Source organism: Protomyctophum parallelum (assembly GCF_964188405.1).
Source record: "Protomyctophum parallelum genome assembly, chromosome: 3".
Lineage (NCBI taxonomy): Eukaryota > Metazoa > Chordata > Actinopteri > Myctophiformes > Myctophidae > Protomyctophum > Protomyctophum parallelum.
The window spans coordinates 40,947,787-40,969,346 of NC_139698.1; the positions used below are offsets into that span (position 1 = coordinate 40,947,787).

At 41.5% G+C, this 21,560-nt stretch overlaps 2 protein-coding genes across 3 annotated transcripts in view; both read right to left on the bottom strand.

Annotated features, from left to right (window-relative positions):
- The window catches only part of col6a4a (collagen, type VI, alpha 4a), a 61,356-nt gene extending 58,127 nt beyond the window's left edge, over window positions 1-3,229 (bottom strand). For both annotated transcript variants that reach the window (XM_083761343.1, XM_083761342.1), the window contains exons 1-2: window positions 3,125-3,229; window positions 1,408-1,453 (exon numbers count right to left, since the gene is read on the bottom strand). The gene's annotated coding sequence lies outside the window, so the exon portion shown is untranslated. The remainder of the gene's footprint in view (window positions 1-1,407; window positions 1,454-3,124) is intronic.
- Window positions 3,230-12,973: 9,744 nt separating this feature from the next.
- The window catches only part of LOC310856112 (atrial natriuretic peptide receptor 1-like), a 65,961-nt gene continuing 57,374 nt past the window's right edge, over window positions 12,974-21,560 (bottom strand). Inside the window, exons 16-22 of the mRNA XM_083761341.1 lie at window positions 21,387-21,555; window positions 20,771-20,917; window positions 20,305-20,428; window positions 18,809-18,877; window positions 17,416-17,590; window positions 16,849-16,947; window positions 12,974-15,496 (exon numbers count right to left, since the gene is read on the bottom strand). Coding sequence (XP_083617467.1) covers window positions 15,345-15,496; window positions 16,849-16,947; window positions 17,416-17,590; window positions 18,809-18,877; window positions 20,305-20,428; window positions 20,771-20,917; window positions 21,387-21,555 — 935 coding nt within the window. The 3' untranslated portion in view covers window positions 12,974-15,344. The remainder of the gene's footprint in view (window positions 15,497-16,848; window positions 16,948-17,415; window positions 17,591-18,808; window positions 18,878-20,304; window positions 20,429-20,770; window positions 20,918-21,386; window positions 21,556-21,560) is intronic.

The following is a 21,560-nucleotide window of genomic DNA, read 5'->3' on the forward strand; positions in this document are numbered from 1 at the left end:
GCATTGTTTTGGGGGCACACTGGTAGAAGCATCCACCACATACAGTAATGACAATGTCAAGTTGTCAACCCAGTTTGATTCTGGCCAGCAAGCTGTGTTGCACCTTCCCTCCCTCTCTGTCCTCTCTGTAATCCTATCTCTCTACAATGTGCAGTCTGAAGAGGAAAACTAAAGGTGTTGCAAGAAATGTCGAGATAAACTAAGTATGCAAACAGGAACAGAAAAGAGATTAACTAAGGAGTCTGACTAAAAGCTCTGGTATCATCCCTGACCGCACAACGATGAAACGAACATGAGTCTAGTAATGAATAATGTGCACTGATGAGTCAAAGTATGTGTGGGTGTACACATCTGCAAACTCAAGTCCTTGTGTGGTCCTTTGCTTACTTTAGTTCAGTTAACAGACTCAACATTTGATCTCTCCAGTTTATAGCCTCCGGCTATAAACATTATCATTGCTTGTCAACTGCATTAGTTTAGCGCTGCTGTGGACACGTCTTCTTGTCCTGTGGCTGCATTAAACTGTTGATGTGGCTTTAACATTGCAGAATACGGTAATCCATCCTGGAGTCTCATTTTGCTCCAGTGACTTGAATCATTGACCTGAACATGTTCTGAGTAAGCAAGTAGGGTTCAAGAACACTCTGACCCCTATTGTACGATACGTTTCAATATTGGTTAGCTAACAGGTAACGTATGTATGTATATGTAAGTTGTAAATTGAAAAGTACTATACTGTGGTCGGCTGGATTTTTCATGCGTATGCTCCGAGGTATATATACTATACTGATTTTGATTGTGACGTAATGAAGATATGTATCAATGCCGGGGTATACGTAATAGGTTTCAGATTACATACATGTATACATACAGACATTACCTTTAATCCACCCGACACTGAAACATATCCTAATAACGTCACCATCGACAGCCAGTTATAACCCGACATTGAAACATATCTTAATTACGTCACCGTCAACATCGGTACCACCGAGCATACGCATAAAAAAGCCAGCACGACCACAATACTTGCACGCTCTGCTTGCGCAAGTAAATACCAGAGAAGAAAAGCTCTCAGACATTTGAAAGATTACGTTGTCATCTTAAGACGACAATTCATAAAATAAATGGGGCTGTTAGGAGTCAGGACCCCTGTTGTCTGGCCTATTATCCTCCTGGCTTTCTGGTTGTCATGGTTCTCTCCCCCCCCCCATCTCTCTCTGTGTGTCTCTCACTCTCTCTCTCCTCTCTCTGTGTCTCTCACTCTGTGTGTGTAGGTGCCCCTCTCTCTCTCTCTCTCTCTCAAACACACGAAACGCACGCACACACACATGTACACACGCACACACACACAGCACAAATGCTATGAATGCACTGAATACTAGGTAACATGTTTAGTAGACCTACCTGAATGGTAAGAAGAAAGGATTCCAGCATTCACTTGTTCACATCACTGAAAAGAGGAGGGGATAAGATTTATTACCCTATAAAGCACCACATTAGCCTAAATTATTTTGCCCATCCTTAAATCAGTCCTATGCGTTGATAGTGCTATTACAGCTAACAAACTTACGACATAGTTGTGACAGTTTTAAGAGAAGTCATGTTCAGTGTCATGGATTAATTGAAAACATGCCTAGGGTGCTCTACCGAGAGAACCTCAGTTGGGAGTGTTCGGAGATGTAATGATACATAAATTATGTAATGATTAGGGATGCACGATATAATCGGTAGCAGGTAGGAATCGGCCATATCGGATCGGTCTCAAACTAATGCAGATAAGATAACAAAACAAAAAGAAAATGTAAAAATGAATCAATGAGTTCAATATAAATCAAAAGTTTCTAGTACCTCTAGTCTAGAACAAAAGCCAAAGTAAGTCAAAATAAACTTTACAGTTTTCTACACTTTGTGTACTCATCTAATTCAGTAGGCATTCAGTTGTGAAAACAGACACTTGGAAAAGAGTATAGGCTATCTATTGATTGATTGAATACTTTATTAACAGGCTTTGGGCCAAGCCCCTATAGGCCTAGGTTTGTTTCCATTGTGGTTCTCTATTATCGGAATCGGTCAGAAACAGTTCGGTCATAATTTCATAATCGTGCACCCTTAGTAATGATACATAGCAGATGTAATGATAGCCTACTACTATACAGTACAAATTGTCGACTTAGGCCTACACATTATAAGTTTGTCTCATATTCTTGAAAGTTTTTTTTCTTTTTTACACAAAAAACCGAATCACTGTCACACATTCACAGTCAAAACTGCAAACGAAATAATTTACAAGAATGACATATGACAATGACAAATAGTCATTCTGATTCTGGAACTGCAAACGAAGTCTTGCTGTCTGGCTATGGCTCTTACCCAAAGTAGTCCCAGGACCCAGACCCTCATGGCTCATGTTGATTTAAACCAGAGCTTAAGTTGAGACCCACAATGTATTAAAGACAATGGAAAAATAAAAGGTAAACTCTGATTACCACAAGGCTAGCACAAAGCAGCAACCTTAAAATGTATTTATTTCTTTGTTAAATGAAAAGTTTTCTTAGAAATGGCAATGCGCATGTTCTGATCATGGTTCTGATGTGTTCTCCATCTAATCTCAAACAAAACAGTACATTTTCAAATGTGTCAGTCAGGATAACCGATTTATCATCCTCAATTTTATAGATTTCCAATTCCGTTTTTTTCATAACTTTCATCACTATGAAATTGGTATCCTGACCGGAACATGTATTTTCTGTAGCCTATACTTAAGGGCTTTAACTAGGTATAACTAGGTAGCCTAATATTACATTAATTAGTCTATATCTACCTATCACATTAAATAGTCTATCTAATTGCATTTTTAGAAAATTATCCATTGTTCTCTTCAAATATAGTATAGTCATGTTAACCAGCCACCAGGCAATTTGTTACAGCATTACTCATTAGGCTACAACAGAAAGCAGCTGCCGCTCAACCTGCAACTTGACCAAGCCTGCAGTTTAATATTGTTAATGAAAGTTACATTTGGAGCTATTGTATTTAATTTATCGCCTAATAGGCTACATCCATGTTAACCTGTAGAAAGCTCATATTCATGCTAATAAACATATTAATTGTGTTAACTTACAGCTTGGCTGGTGGTGCATGCATGTGAAGCGCGAAGGCAGGAATCCCGTTGCCTTGTATGGGAGGAAGACTAGTTGTTCTGTCTCTGTGTTCCACAGCCACTCCTCACACCCAGCCCCATCCCACTTAAGCCTAATTTATGCTCCGTCGCACAACGGTGTCGTGCGCCGAAAAATAGTCGAATGCTATTTTCGATTTCGATGCGGGACACCGTCGTTGACTCGTGCGAGGAAATATTCAATGCAATACGTGGTGTAACTTATATGCCTACAGTTAGACTGGAGCCAGGCACAGCTCTTCACGCTGATCATAGACACATGGACAGGACACATTAATCATGTCGACACTGACTTTAAAGCAGTACCCAGAAAAAGTTGTATTTGTGCAGCATTATCAAAGCACTTCTTGTGAAAGGAAACTACAGTTGATGATGGTGTGTGTGTGTGTGTGTGTGTGTGTGTGTGTGTGTGTGTGAATAACCTGGATCATGAAAGTGAAATGAATGGGTTGTATACAGATTTATAGTGCATCATGATTCATGCATGATGTTAATTATTCAAGAAATGTCAATGTCATATTTTGGAAGTTAGATTAGCCTACTGGTATAGCCATTTGTATAATCTCTAAAATGCCATTTGATGAATGCTTTAAATTGGTGAGTGCTTACATAATCATTGGCCACAGTATAATAGGCCACCACCTTTATAACCCTCATGAAGCTCTGGATAGTAAAGTCCTATGCATAATATATATTACTGCCTCTAAAGAAGCTCTATGAAGGGAAAGAAGACAAACAAACTGACATGTTTGGGCTAAAACTTAAAAAGAAAATGTTTATTAATTTCTTGAAAATTCCAAACATAACTTTTACCAAAAGCCACATAAATCACAAAGGGGAAGAGATATAGGCCGGCCAAAATCAACAGGAGAAGAGGAGCTCTCTCTGTCACACCCACGCAATCGGACATCAATCCCAGAATGCTCGCCTCCAATACATAGAAATTAGAAACCTAGCTATAAACTAAGCTACTGGACCCATTTTTATAGAAGAATAAAGCAATGTGAAAGTCTCTAGAAAACACAAAGTGACAACTTAGTCAAACCTTTGGCAAACTGTAAGAGACTGTTGGGGAGATAGTGACTTAACATTGAATTGTAGCCTACTGTACACATGGGCTGTGGGCAGATTTAGACAGACTAAACACACACACACACTTAAAAGAGGATGCTGGTCAGACCCGAGGAAAGAGAGGGTGGCACTGCAGACATGCAACAAAGGTTACCAGTCCTAATTGAGTTCCTTTTAGTAAACAGTCCTAATATTGACATTGTGATTATGTGGTCAAAAAGGGAATGTTATGCATCATGAAGTATTAGTATAGTTTTCATAGGTGCCGTTTTCTCTGGCTTCCTTTCTCTTGGGAATATTGGACTAAATTGCATAAAATTCTGATGATATGCCTGTAGGTCAGCAAGAATGAGGTCAGATCAACATATGGAATGTCAGATAAGTTTAACAGGTCAGCTCCATATATGGAGATCTAAGGGTGGCAGCGGGGGCAGTGTCAGATTTAGAGTTGCTGACCGGCTCCATATATATGCAGAACTAGGTGATGATCCAGTCCTCTCCATGTATGGCTTTCCAGGGTTTGATGATGTCAGTGTTGTGATCTTCATATATGGAGACAGCCATATATGGAGCGTGGCAGACTGACGGCCATATGGTGATGTGACGTGTCACGAGGCGTGAGAGACTGACGGCCATACTGTATATGGTGGCGTGATGTCACAAGGCGTAATGGACTGACAACCATCTATGGAGGCATGACTAACGGAGACAGGTTTTGCATGTCTTAGACTTGAGTCCTAACCTTATAAGACGTTATGTATAAGCTACAGTATTAGTTATTCAGTACGGTCTGGAGCAGTCAGAACTCCCACACAACATCAGGTGGAAACTGGCAGCCATGACTACCAACAGCAACTGAATGAATAAAAAAATCACACCTGTGTGAACTGAGCGGTGCAACTATGCCGTTATTGTTATAGGTACTGTACTGAACTCTAGTGCAAACCCCAGGTCACACAGCGCTAGCCGCCCAACAGTGCCACCCCAGTCACAGAGCACTACTGCAGCTGTCCGTTGGAGCAGTTAGGCACCGCTAAAAGAAAAAAGAAAAAACAGAGAAGAGAAAAACATGTTCCCCCCCAAAAAATCACACCTGTGTGAAGTAAGTGGTGCAACTCCGTGTGGGGGTCCCCGGAAATTCCAGACCCACAGAACCACGGCCAGGGTGGTCCTTCATTCAGTTTATGCACTTTTTGGCACTGGTTTGAGGTCAATGACTTGTACTGTAACTTTGTAAGTGCATCTGTGGATGATACAGAATACATTTGGCACTAATCAGACCAAGCTGTGTTTGTCTGTGAGAAAGTTTCTGATGTTGAAAGACTAAAACCACCCACAGACCCAGGGTTATATCACTGTGCGTGTTCAAGAAAGGTTTCATAAAATGGATGGCAAAACCAATTATTCTGGCAGGACATTTATCTTAGACCCTATAGTATAGGTGAAAGGGGTTCCCAGGGCTCTATACTTGATCTGTTCCTTTTCCCCCCTCAACACCAAATATCTCCCCCAGAAATAGCCGATCTACAACACTGGAAAATCATCTGGTGAAGATTTGTCCATGGAAGAGCCTGGTCTGAGTCAGTCTTGCGTAACGGCACCCCTGATTGAATTAACAAAATGAGGAACAAAGGCAAGTGTTAAAAATCAGACCCCGTCTGATTGATTTTACGTAAGTAACATGATAACAGGTACATGGATGTGTGTCAGTCAGGTGATGAAGAAAAGTCCAAGGACATCTACTGGACAGCTACATGATGGAAGGTCTTGGGTGTCTTGAATGTCCGCACACTGAATTGAAGCTCCCAGGAAGATTCTTTATTTGTAACAACGTTTCAACCACAGTGGTTGAAACGTTACAAATCCCGTACATCCCTTCCTTTTTCATTGTACGTATTTTTGACCAGCACCTGTAGAATTCCTGGAGATGTGCGTGCTTCCTGTCGTATCCTAAACATGAATGTGTCTCCACAAATTGAGCTGGATGTATTCAATTTCTGGTCATCAAATCATGAAGGCATATGACGTGATATCTGTTAAATAATATCTCTAGCATATTGTTCTCATTTGTTTTATAAATAGATTGTTTTCTAATGTGTCAGAATTCCCATTACTTTGGGAGTAAATAGTGTATGTTGTTAATATTTGTCTGACTTTGTCAACAAGCCAAAGTAATTAAAGATTCCTACTGTACATGGACTAGCTCAGTGAAGTTTTTCTAAAACAGTTTGCAACAAAATGTTAATGTTCAACATCAGTTCTCACAGACAAACAGTATCAGGGAAACTCAATTGCATGTTGTCATTTATTAAAAAAAAGAAAAAGTGTTGTTGTTATAGTACCAGAGACTAACCACACAATTCTCCATTGTTTTTTCTCTAAATGTGTCCTGCAAGATACTCCAGAAATTGAATGAAACCTGAAGGGTCCAGGCAGTAGGGTCCATTTAGTAGGCCTATGAGATATATGGCCTTGATCCTCTCCATCAACCTGCCAAGAATCCCACAACTGGAACTCTTACTGAAAAAAGCCCTATAAATCAAAAGGTGAACAGTTATAGTGTCTATAAACACTGCAGCTGAAATGAAATACTGTATGCCAAACTATGCCAAACTGTGACAGGAGTTTGGCATAGTTCTGTCACAGTTTGTCTACTACTAGAGCATCTTCATTTTTGTCCTGCTTGAAGTTGAAGTTAGCCTGGGTTCCAGCCTGAATCGCTGCATTCCGTGATTCTGAATTGTCAATTCAGAATCACGGAATGCAGCGATTCAGGCTGGAACCGCTGCATTCCGTGATCGCTGCATTCCGTGATTCTGAATTGTCAATTCAGAATCACGGAATGCAGCGATTCAGGCTGGAACCCAGGCTAGAGCAAGTACTCTACACAGCAATCTTGTTAATCCGTATTTAAAGATTGTAAAACTGGACCCTTAAACCGCCGTATAAATGCACCATTTAACCATAACATGTTCCAGAAAATGGCAATTATTTTAGTTTGCAAGTAGGAGGGCCAGTGACCTGACATATGTTTGCGTAAAGTAGGAAAGAAAATCAACACTTTCCATGGGATCAATCTGTTTTCACTTGAATCATCAACATATTTGTTTAATTTAATGGACTGAACCTGAAGCTAGAAATGTAATGTGTTTACTTGACTACATGTGTGTGTAGGAAGCCTTTTAAAACTGAGGCTGGTAATGAAGGCTTAGGGTTATTATTCCAATGTATACATTTGATTTGTTTTTCTATTAAGGGTCATTAGCTGGTGTCATAGAAACCAACCAGTCTTCCTGGTGATTGTGATTGGTCGGGAAAATATCGTATCCGGGGGAAATACATTTGACGGCTGTTCCGGAGGATACATCCGCCGATAACTTATCTGCCTTACGTTGTGACCAGGCTTTTCTTTTCGCAGATAAGTAAGCCTGGGACCGAGGCTAGATCAACATATGGAATGAATTCTGTACTGGCCATATATGGAGCGTGTCTTGAGTGTACAGGGTTTGATGAGGTCAGATCAACATATGGAATGTCAGAAGAGGTCAGCTCCATATATGGAGATCTAAGGGTGGAAGCAGGGGCAGTGTCTTGAGTGTACAGGGTTTGCGCCCGGTCGGGCCATAATTTTCGGGCCTGTTGAGAACTTTAGTTTTCACCGGCTGCAAGGCGCGGCTGCACTAATAACTTTAGGGCAGGCCTGTCTAGAGTTTGAATGGACAGGTCAAAAGGGAGACATCGAAGAGGAAGGATGGATGGGGAAGCCCCCCCTCCCCCCGAAGGATAAACATATGGAATGTCAGAACAGGTCAGCTCCATATATGGAGATCTAAGGGTTTACTAATTTTTCTTTTCATTCTATTTATTTTTACAGACTGCTGTATCTAATTTGAACAATACAAGTGTATTAGACCAAATTACCAATTCTCAACATAAGTTACATTACTTTACTTACATTACTTACAGTTCTCTTCACAAAAGTATTGATTTGCTTGTTTCAACTTACTTTTAATCTGTGCAATGAAATAAGAACTACCGATGTGGATATTTAAATAAAGATGTTTGAACCTGTTATTGTTTGTCCACTGTCTCAGAGTGTCTCTAAAGTCGATACAATCTAACATTAGAAGGCTGAACGTTATTTCTGAAACTAACAATGATTTCTTTCCTTCTCTTTTTGGGGGGGGGGGGGGGGGGGGTAAAGGGCAAGTGCAGTTTAGCGCTTTCAACTTGTGACTGTTGAGTTGCATAACTTTAAATTGAGATGATTGTAAACATATGCCTTGTATGTTGTCATTGTATCTCGCAATCTCTCGGTCTGATCCTTGCTCTCATTACCAGATCGTCATGGCTGTATGTCTATTTAAGTCAGGGTTGTGCCTCACATTACTGACTGTATACTTTTTTGAAATCATAGGTACAGGCTACTGTTACTATTCAAACCCTGGTTGCCATTGACATATTCTACTCAGTCTCACCAGGGAATGAATACTTGAGACATGATTTACACATTACAGTACACAATGGAACATATGGAATGCATTAATCTAAAAACTGAAAAGACCAGATTGTTAAATAGGTTGGAGAGGCTAGATATTCCACTGTTACGTTCTTAGTTTACATTCATGATGTAATCATGAATGTAATTCTGTAATGTAATTAATTAAAGATCCCTAAATATTCAGCACAACAATGGATTGGAGATGTTCTCTTGGGTGGGGTGGAATTGTCAATGATCCTGTGGTGCCACCAGTACGACATATCTTCAGTTGTGTGCCCCGACCTCATTGGATGTTTCGGCCACTTATCACAAGACACCCTCTGCCACACAGGCTGATCAGACCTAGGTGTGTGTCGCATGGTGGCACCACGTGGTCATCTGGAAGCCCATGTTGCGTCCCTACGTTTCAGCCACAGCCAGTGACTGCTCCGTTCTGCCGCAGTGGAAAGTTCTTAGATTGCCTTCCGTTGAGCCTAACCTCTGATCCCTACTTCCTTCAGGAGCCTTGTGGTGGAACTGGCTACAAGGTCTCTGCAGCCCACCTCCACTGGCCACACCTTCACGTTCCAGCCCCGCCCCTCTGCTTCAACTGCTAAATTGGCATATCACAGCTTCTTCCGCTTGAATGCCTCATCGATGGCATCCTCCCATGGGACTGTTAGCTCAACGATGAAGACACGCCGACCAGAGGACTTGGACCAGATGACCAGGTCTGGACGCAGGTTGGTCGCTGCAATTTCGGGTGCGAAGGTGAGCCTCTGGCTGAGGTCTGTCCGCATTTCCCAATCCCGGGCTGCACTCAGTGGGCCCGAGTCTGGAGGCGATGGCTTGGACCACCGTTTCTCCCCTTCCCGGATGAAGGTTGTTTTCCTTGTCTTACAACCCACCAAGATTAAGAGTGTCTGCTATATGCCTAAATTGTAATTGTAAATTGTATAGACTAGCCCTTACCCGTTGTGAGATATTTGCCCCATGGGGGGTACTGCGCCCGGGTGCGTTTGTAATTGACTAATAAATTCATTAATAATCATTAATGTGTCCAAGTTCATCCTTGTTTCCAGATCAATTTTCTGTCTGTCAGAATACACTGAAGACATGTGTGTTTCTCAGCAGCCATAACAAATATACCATAACTGTCATTTCAAAGTCAATATAAATCAATGTGCAGATACAGTTTGGCGAGAGCGGAAACACTGATTAGACCTGGGTCTAATCAGAGGTTAATGTTTTCCATGTTTTATTTTGAGACGACTTTTTGGCATAGGGTTTGCCTGAGGAGACTGCATGAAATGGATAGTTTGGATACCTTAGTGAGCATATTCACACAGCTTCTATTTTGCTATTAATCGGGTGTTAAGTACTGTGCAAGCAAAACTATTGCCCTGTGAATACTATGGCATCTGCTTGGGTACCTTCCCAATCCCAGCTCTGTGTCTTTAAGCACAGTGTCTGCCCTATTTTACACAGGTTGTAATAATTAAGTCGTTCAGGATCATTTCCGGAGGAGGAGGGGAGCAGGAAGGTCATGGGTGAACATAACGGAGCACTCACCATCTAATTTGCTAAGCTCTAAGTTCTTGGCAGTGACATTCTTCCACTCTCACTTAATGTATATTCATCCACTAAAATACAGGAATGACAAAGACATTGTGGTAAGTATTGTAATTATTAAAAAAATAAAAAATAAAAAAAAATAAGCTAATAAAAAGGTTCCCTCGATCTGCTGTCAACTTCAAGTTGGAACAAAAACTAAAACATGTTAGTTAAAAGAATTGAATAGAAATGTAATCCTGTTCTATGCTATGCTATGTTCTCCTAGTGAGTTTAAACTGCTTTCAAAATATTCTAGGGGACAATCTACTGCTGTGCGTAGAATAACAGATTCTACTATTGCTATTGGATTACTAGTGCTGCAAAAATAAATACGTTGAAGCCCACAGCACACGGTGTGGCCGTTCAGCTTCATGTAATGTGCTATAACAACACCAGATCGATGCAGGCTCCATGGCAGGAATTACATGAAGGACATGAAGGCCACATGGCTGTGGTATGTGCGTGATCATCGTACCTGGAAGTTATGCGGGAACGCCCACTGAGTGGCAAAAAACTACTTTCTGGCCTTGACACCCCATACATCCAAACAGAAAAGTCCTGTCTGATTGCATTAAACAATGTTAAACTCACCAACATTGCACCTGAACGAAAAGCTTGAATTATCCTCTTTCTATCTGCAAAGTTTTTGTTTCATGAAAATCCACCATAGAAACGTTATGAGCTACTTTCTGTCAAGAAATGCCCTGCATTTGATTATGTTTCTAAGTGTCAGAGTTTGGAAGTGCTTGTTTTCAATAACATTTTGCTGCCTCCTGCATTATGTGACATTTAGAAACAGGTGGTACGTAGGACGGTTGAGTGATTTCCAACGAGTGCTTCCAAACTCCAACACTCCATGCTGCTCAATGTTCTGCCACTCAGTCTAGATGAGGGGGGCGTGTCCTGATGGGAAAATCATGCATGTGCATACTCTATTGTTGCCCTCAGTTTGGCCTTATATTCCCCTGAAAAGTGATATGCGCTGAGGGCACAGTGGCCTTGGTGCACCACCCTCACTGATCCAGCTGATGTTTTCACCATTTTCACCTGACCTTTTTAACTCCCCTGAGCCAGCTGTCCCCATGTTCAAACCAGTCCAGTGACTCTGATTGATGCAGGGCTGAGCGTGTGACTCATAGTCCGGCAGCCGGGGGTGTGGAGTGGGACATTTGGTATATAGTTTTGTTTTATAGGCCTAAAATATTGTCTATATACATTCATGAATCCACTTGCTGACCGGCTGTCAGCATTGAGCAATTTGTTTTATAGGGGTTTATATGTAACCATAACAATAACAGCTGAATGCTGACAGCCGATCAGCAAGTGGATTTATGTATATACACTATTTTAGGCCAATAAAAAAAACTATATAGGCCTACCAGAAACTATTGGAAATGAATACAAATACATTTTGTGAAATAAACAGCCCATGAATTTATTTCACTGATAGATATACTACAATACTGTACATATCGAGTACAAAATAAGTAAAAATATGAATTTAAAGATCTTTCAATTACAATAATTGTTTTATTTGATGGCCTTCCTGCCACAGCATTTGGCCTTTGTGTCCTCAACAACACCAAAGACTAAGGCCTTGCCCCTGAAAGGATTCAATTCCTGGCCTGCCTGTTGCAGTTGTCTCAAGTCCTTGCATATGTTGGGGAACCCAATTTACTGGTCTGTTTGTTCATGTCCTTGATTTATATCAGGGTGGCGTAGTCTTTCTATAAATAAGAGTAAATCCTTAGTAGCACTTGGTTACATACTGTATATGTTCTCAATCCCTGGAGGAAGGAAAAAACATCTTGTTTGTTTACAGTGTCTTAGAACACATGCTCTCACTCTATCTTTGCAGGTGTGGTTTCTATGCAGACCCTATTACAGCAGGCATTTACATCGACATACATCATCCCCACCACCTTTCTACCCAAACAGGAAGGACCCTTCTTCTTGGACTTTGGCCGTGCCACACCCCTCAAAGTCTCCCAGCTGCAGTGAGGGGAGAGCTGTATGAAGGAGGATGAAGGACAGTGTTCATAATATAATAATTTCAACACTATATTATAAGTTAAGCTGTTGACCTCTACCGTTGAAAAGAAGGCAGTACATGAAAGCCTTGCGGAGTTACTACATTTTTTTTGCACTCAGGGCAGGCTGTGTCCGTGCCCATCTGTAGCCCCAGGTTTCCATAAAGAGGCATAACCATTTCCTGTTTGTTAATGTTCCCATACAGTAGCTTCGTTTGATTGGCTGAACTGAACTAATCAAATCTGGTGCCAAGAAAATAAAACAAAGCTATGGGAAAATGAACTGGATGAAACGGATATGTCACCTTCTGGAAACCTGATAGGCATACACACACACACACACACAAACACACACGGACAGACGGCGTGCAAGACAAACTCTCACCATGCATTCGGCATGGTGGAGACAAAAATATGTCAGATTTAAATTTTCTTTTAACTGCATGCTTTAATTTCATGAAAGAAAAGAGAAAACCTTTTAGGTAGAAAATAATGCTAGCAAATACATCTGTACACTGTGTGTGTGTGTGTGTGTGTGTGTGTGTGTGTGTGCGTGCGTGCGTGCGTGCGTGCGTGAGTGAGAGAGAGAGAGACCAGGGATAGAAATTATGTAATCACTTCAGAGTCAGACCCAAATATAATCCATTACTCTATGCTTCATGTACATTATAACCTTTATTTTGTAAGTGGAAGGACAACCCTGCTGACTACACCCTCACCAACACACCACATAAAAACTACAGATGATAATATTGTCATCAATGGTAACTGTACTGTATATTTAAATGTGCAGCTTTACGGTTGGGGGTTAAAACAAATTGGAGACACACCTAGAGAGACGGTTTATACAGCATTCCATCCAGGTCACTAATGCACAGTACAACACTGCTGGCTTGATAACTAACAAATAACCATGGGTTATCATCACTGACACAATTTGCATACACAATGCAACCACTGAAGGTTTTAAAAGGCATTAGATAGTAGATAACTTGAGGTAAAACAAACATTGAGTCAACTTTCATTCCAATGTCCAACAGCCATCTTCTGAAAAGGGTAATCTGCCTTTGTAGAATTATCGAGAGCACAAAAGAAAAATCGAAACAAAAACCATAGAACTTTTACATAGAAAGGTAACTTTCAACTTCAACACTGATCCTTTATATTTTAGAGAGATATTGAATAATGAACTTCAAGAAATGATTTTCTTCTCCAAAAAACATCTATACAGTATATTGCATCTTGGAATACGACTCTTCAGGTAGATATCTGTGGAGAGATGCTCCCACACAAACAATATGGCACTAACAAAATATCTGCCGCAGGAGATTATTTCATACAAATGAGTTCATCAATGCAGATCCTTTCCAAGGAAATACTTGTTTCATCCACATCACCCACGGTTGATTCCTGCTGTTGACTAGAGCAGTTCATTCAAATTCATGGTTTAAGGTAGGTTAGGAAAACTGCTTGGTACATTCATCAATGTGGTAGGTTGTCCCAGTGGTTAGAGAAACGGGTTATAGTTCAGAGTTTTAGGTTCAATGCCCTGTAGCCCACAGCATGTGCCCATTGCCTATCACATCCATGGGTGGTGCTCTGTGACACTACTGATACAGGTATTTGAAATACAAAGTACTTTTAGACTATAATATATTGATGCTGCTGTAATATTGATTCTCATTAATGCCAAATATCTTTCCAGAAGATACATTGACAATAATTGGTTTTCAAACCATTGTTTAAGATGCGTACGGTGAGAAAAACAATAATTGTGTGTTGCTCTGAATAAGTAAGACAGAAATGAGTTCCTGTGTGACACAAGATTGGAATGAGACTTTGCCCCAGGTGAAAGCGTTTAAGTATCTCGGGGTCTTGTTCACGAGTGAGGGGAGGACGGAGAAGGAGATCAGCCATTGAATCAGAGTGGCACGGGCGGTATTGCAGTCGCTGTACCTCAAAAGAGAGCTGAGCCAGAAGGCAAAGCTCTCTGTCTATCTTTGGCGTATATGATTCATGTATACGCCACAGGATGTCCCTCGAGCGTCTCCCTAGGGAGGTCCTCGATACACGTCCCACTGGAAGAAAACCCCCGGGCAGACCAAGGAGGAGATGGATTATATCTCCAAAGTCTGCAGAGAACGCTTCGGGATCCCCCAGAATGAAGTTACTAATGTTGCTCTGGAGAGGGAGGTCTGGAGCTCTCTGGTGAAGCTGTTGCCCCTGCGACCTGACTACAGATAAGCGGTTGAAGATGGATGGATGGAGAGTCAGGAGACACATGTCTCGTCTCTCTTTTCCCTCTCTCAAACACACAATAATTATTAGTTGAAAATAACAAACAAAAAGAGTGGTTAACAAGGCAAAATGGGTGCAATAACTGATTATTTCACCGTGAAAAAGAGACAGGTATCCCTTTCCTTGATATACACCTGGGAACTAGTACTCAGAATTTACTTTACTTTAACCTAGAAGTTGACGATGATGTGGTGTTGTATACACAGTTACACTATTTGATGTAATCATACTAGATGTCATCATAATGTACACAAAGTGCATCTTCTGTCCTTCAGAACAACATCTTCCTGATCTTCCCTTTAAGATTCGACCCAAAAAATACAAGTGGTAGTATATGAAAATGTACTGACATGAAGGGGAAAAGGACATACAGACATACAGGACACAGACTGATGTCATTGGACGTAATGGCAGGAATAGTGGATCCATTAGAACAATTATTCCTTTTGCCTAATTATTCTCAAGCACAGTGCCTTGATCCTGTGAGGTGGAGTTCTTCCTCTGCTTTCATTGTCATAATAATATTCACACTCACGCTGCCATTCTTTGTCAGTTTTCTCATTCCCCTTTTTGCCTCCTTGTTCAGTTCTTTTGGAGTTTACTTCATCCATGTTTGGTCCATTCTTTCCCTTGTGTCCTTGTGCCGCCTCATCGTTGCTTATACGCTATGTCACTGGCTGTCGTTGTCAGTCTCTCCCAGAAGCCAATAGGTGGTCATCTTACCCTTGCCCTTGACGTCGATGTCTCCCCTCAGCTCCAGTTGGAAGCAGTTGAACTCCTGTAGCACATCACGGGTCGTTGACGACACATGGATCTTTAGGGCTGCATGGAGGACACAAAGGCAGACAGATTCACTTAACCACACAGACATGCATGTGGATGTATGCAACATGCATACATACATGTACATACAGGCACATGCTTTCAGGCATATATGGTCAAACAAATGTGCATACATACCATGTGCACCATTACTATTCATGGTGAACCGATCAACCAGGTATGTTCGTACAAATACCTAGGAGTAGTAATAGACCATCTTTTGTCATGGAAAGATCAGATTGATTCAGTGTGTAAGAAAACAAAGCAAAGAATCTACTTCCTTCGCCGTCTAAGATCCTTCGGTGCTAGTAGACGGATTCTTCTTTTGTTTTTCACTTCTGTTATCATGAGTGTTCTTCAGTACTGTAGTACCACCTGGTATGGATGTCTGTCTGCAGCACTAAAGTCACAACTGCTGCAACAACTGAACATTTGTTCAAAGATTGTTGGACAACAACTTCAGAAACTTTTTACATCCACATATGATAACAGCATCCTAAGGTTAGCAAGGAATATCACCTCTAATACTAAGCATGTGTTGTATGGAGAATATAGGTTGCTACCTTCAGGAAGGAGATATGGTGTACCAGCATACAATAAGGTCAGACTAAAGAGGTCCTTTGTCTACCAGTCGACCTTGAGGCTTAATCAGGAGATGTAGTAGCCACAGGATAATCTAAGCGGTGGATATTGCTCATGTCTTTATGTATGTAAATGTTCTTGTTCTTTGTGTTTTTTGTGTTCTGCATACTTGGCTGCTGTGTCGCAAGACAAATTTCAGTGTGAACTGACAATAAAGTACTATATCATATCATATATCATATCATACATATCTACGCAGACATGGGCATAGATATACTGTATGATACAGTACATACTTTCAATTATAAATATTATGCTGTGTTCACACGGGCAGATGCAAAGCTACAGTCTACAATAATGAATTGCATTTTTTAAGCGCTTTTCCAAGTGTTCAAAGCACTTCACAATGGTTAATTCATTGGGAGGTGAAGTGGCAAACAGTCGACGCCAGCGTCCTCACTTCCCACATTCACACACCGACCAACTCATTGGAGGCAATGTAAGGTTTTGCCCAAGGACACTTCGACATGTGGACCGGAGGAGCCGGGATTCAAACCGCCGACCAAGGGATCATTGGACGACCTGCTCTATCTTCTGAGCCACAGCTGCCCGTGATTTATTTATGATTTACTGTGATTGGAATTATCCACCTGCCACCACTCAAATCATAGTAAATTTGCCTGACAAAAGTTGCACTGCACCAGACATTGTTACCAATATACAAATAATGTCAGTATCCTGAAATGGATGTTGGAGACGAGCGGACCCACCCTCTCCATTGGACTCCATGCGAGATGAGGTGTTGACGGTGTCACCAAACAGGCAGTAGCGAGGCATCTTCAAACCCACCACACCAGCACACACTGGCCCTACACACGCATGCACGCACACACACACACACACACACACACACACACACACACACACACACACACACACACACACACACACACACACACACACACACACACACACACACACACACACACACACACACACACACACACACACACACACACACACACACACACACAAATTACATTGCACAGTCAATGTATAGATGAAGAACAGAACAAAAAATTACTCGGATGTGCAACTCAAGCATTGCTTGTACTTAAAATATATTTTTTTGCCATTGCAAATGTGCAGCAGGCTATATTGTGTTGTGGATATAAGTATGTTTAGTTGTTGCCATAGATACAATTTCTGTAAACTATTTTAAAATAAAAAATTAAATCTCAATACTTGCTTTAAAAAATATAATCCTGTACTTCAAACATGGTTAAAATAAATAAAAACGGTAGAAAATAAAACAAATAAAGTAAACCCTATCTTACCACTATGGATTCCGATGCGTAGTTTGAGCTGCTGGTCAGGTCGGTGGCGGGTCTTGAACGTGCGGACTGCGTCCAGCAGGGCTAGGGCCATGCGGGCAATCTCCCGACCATGGAGCTTACCATTCCTCATAGGCAGACCCGACACTACCATATATGCATCACCAATGGTCTCCACCTGGGGGCACCAGAAGACAAGCACTGCTGTTTTCCAAACTTTAAGGACATAATAGTAGACATGTATTGATTGATTGATTGAAATATTTATTAACAGTTTGTAGAATTTACAGTACATTTTAAGCACAAACTCAATACAAAGACTGTCAACTGTGAGTGGACGACCCAATTAAGCATTACACTTGTTTACAAGAGGGTCCACATTGTTCAATTCATCAAAACATTTAAAGACATACAAACATTTAGAGACATACAAATAGACATTTCTATGTAGCTAAAGAACAGAACAGTAATTCATCATTGCACCACAGTCAGACAGGTCAACCATTTCATATATTTTGTCTCTTCCGCTGTCTTGTAGGATGAAATAAGAGGCTACAGGACACCAGTGATAGATCTATCTGAAAATAGCAAATTATAAATTATAAGCATCCACAGTTGGTTCACAGTTGTATTGTGATTGATTGGCTAAGAGGCATAAAACTAGACCGGTGCCCGGCTGTAGAGCACTGAGTCGGTAACGATGGAAGTTGGAGATCCATGCCCCACCTGGCTATGCCATACCAGTTGTACTTGTACCACAGTACCCATGTCAGAGTACCCGTTCCGCCCATCTGTCTGTGTCCCTTTTATTCCCATATATGGAGATTTCTGTATCTGTCTCTGTCCAGAGCCCGAGCAGAGGCCTTTTGTGGTGGTTCTGGACAACCGTGAGTCTGACCGACTCGGGCACTGCACTCCCTGTGCGGTGTGGAACACGTGTGTCGAATTTAAGTCGGTGGGGCGAATGGTTCCTGAGTTACATGGATTACAACCGTACACACGTACAGAGACATGGTGCATTCATAGATAGATGACTGCCAATAATATCTGATGAAAATAGTTTTCACATTTTTCACATTCTAATCTAACACTAGTGCACTACAGCATTCTGCCTCCGCCTCGTGCATATGTGTAAAATGAAAACAAACACAAAAGAAAAACATGGAAAGACAGCTGTTGATTGGGAGTCACATTAATTACTATTGGATATATTTTAAGTCAATCAGTCGTAAATTAAATGTGGCCTTCCTGCTGTCTCACGAGTATTTTCTTGAACAAATTAATAATTATAAACTGCATTTTGCTTTATTGGGCACATATTGTCTTTCTATTGGTTGTATTGACAAAAATGCTTTCAAAATTGTAATCATGAATTCATTTCTTCGCATGCTAGTACCTTGTAAACATCAAAGTTGTCAATAATGGCATCAAAACAGGTGTACAGGTCATTCAGCAAGGTCACCACCTGAAGGGTTGACAGATATAAAACAAGTTCATACATGGTGGAGAATTCTTCAAAGCTTATCCTATTGATCATTCAGCCTTGATATTTACAGTTATATAAAAATATGTTTTCACGGCTAGTCTCCTTGTTATGCGAGTCTGTTGAGAAATTAAAACCAGCTTTGTCATATAGCCTTTGCTAATTTCATTAATTTGATTCAAACAGCCGTTGTTTCTCCAGGTTATAGCTGTAGCTATGGGAGTATGACCTAACTTGCAAGGAATTCTGAGAGTAATGGTCACATAAATCATTGTTACAAAATCTGACCAATTTCTAAAACAATGTCATGTGAAAACAGACTAAAGGTACACTGTGCTACCTACATTTGAGAAGTGCAGCTCAGTCAGACAACTCTTGGATTGAATAAATATTTATTGAGCATACATTTAAATATATTTAGCATAAATATTTATAAGCATATTTGTCGTCAAGGCTCTGTCTTATTCCATTCATTCACAGGGCCTGTAAGCATGAAATAATATAATAAAGGATTTGCCAAATAGATCTCACAGGGAATGAAATAGACCCCCATATGGGAATCATGGATGCTGGTGTGGTGGTGGGAGAACAAAAAACTTCATAGAGCACAAAGCAGCAAATGTGTATATGTGTTGCATACAAGGCCGCTGGGTCGCAAAACTAATTTCAGTGCAAACTGACAATAAAGTACTATATCATATCATATATCAGAGCAGCAGCATACGGTAGCAGAGCAGCAGCAAAAATAATGTGCAGTGAGGTTTAAATAGCCAATCAGATGGAGTGAGCTGATCAGCTGAACAAGAATTGACACTCCTTTGCAGAAGCAGCGAGTGCAGTCTCCGGCATCGGCAATGATTAACAGCTGCGGCGCTGCCGGGAGAAGGGGAGGCATCTGCCGGTGAAGCTGGGGGGATTATGACACTTGACTGCCGCTCGCTTCCGCGGCAGTGCGTTGGTCCGACATGCGTTGCGTCGTGCTTGTGTTTAGGGTTAGGGTAAAGGTTTGGGGTAGAGTGTCGTACTGATGCCGTCGAGAAACACTGCCGCCTGCCGCGGGTGTTCCCCAGCTAATGCCATGCGTTGCGTCGTGCTTGCGGTTAGGTTTAGATTTAGGGTTTGGGGTAGTGTCGGACTGATGCCGCCGAGAAACACTACCGCCTGCCGCAGGTGTTCTGCGGCTCATGCCGCTGCCGGAAAATGCTCTCACTCTCCATCTTTGAGTTGTTTACCTGAATCATTCTCTTATCCTGAGGTCAATGACTCATTTACCCCAACCTTTACCCCAAACTATTACTGTATTTATCTTTTTTCAGCATGTATCTGAAGTACATAGATGATTGATGACCGACTGCTTTTCCTAATCATACTCTGCTCAGTTCTACTTTGTTCTATTCTTCTCTACTTACCTGCAGGGGTGTGCTCTCAGCTGATATAGCAGTAAAGCCTACTATATCACTGAAATAGATGGTGACTGAGTCAAATGCCTCTGCCTGGACTGTCTCCCCTCGCTTCAGCTGCTCTGCTACAGAACTGGAGGAGGAAAGGAAGGGTAGCAATGGCATGGCTGTCCATCTGTCTGTTAGCAAAATAACTCTAGAACTGATGGTCGAATGATAAAACATTTGGGTCAAAACTTTCAAGGTCGCAATCAAGGATATGTCAAACTTACTGGAGGGTTGCACCTTAACAAATTATTATACAACAGTATTATTGCAACTGTACATTAGATATACACATCTGTACAGAGTAAAGGATGGTGTTATGGCAGTACATATACGTGTTACTTTTCAACCAAATATTAGTGATGTACAGTGGCTGTGAGTGTGTATTTAACAGTGATTATGGTAATATTTAGAACAATATGATTCTTACTGTGGTAGAATTTGGTAGAGCAGGGCCTCTGCCTTGCGTTTCTCCTCGTGGTAGGCCTGGGTCCTCTCTTCCACCAGCTCCTCTAGGTTGTTGGCATACTGCTCCATACGGGACAGCAGGTTGTCCAAGATGTTGGTTCTGGACTCCCTTCACACACCCACAGGTGGACAGAAAGAGGTTCAGGTCCAAGCACACATACACGTGTATACTGTTACACAGTATGCTTAAATGCCACTGTCTTTCACAGGCAGGAAGGTCATGCTTATCTCACTAAGTGAGGCACACGAGGAGAATAAGAGAGATGGGTCTCTTCACCCAACCTGAATATTTCAAAGTACTCCTTCTACAATGAAACACCAAGGCGTTATTGTTTCTGCAGACAGCATGTTTTGAACTGTTTTGAACGGGAGCACCACAAATTTTAACTGCGTGACGAGGCTCTGAGCATCTATGATGCACACCTGCCGAATTTATCTGGCCACCAGAGTTAAAATATTTTCAACTCTGGTTTTGGAAGTGTTTTTAGGAGATGCATTTTCAGCTAGTACAAAAAAGGCCTTGGTGGACACTGGACACAAGGTTTCAAGCAGCCACTACAGGCCTCTAGTTTACATACGTGTTTTGTTTTCGTAGCAGTAGTTTGATGTGGTTAAACTCAGGCCTCTCAGTGGGCTCCTCTGCCCAGCAGCGCTGCATCAGCTGGCCTATCTCAGGACTGTGGCACTGGGGGTCAATGGATGGCCTCAGGGATGGCCACTCTCCAAGTATCACCCGGTCGATAATCTCTGCC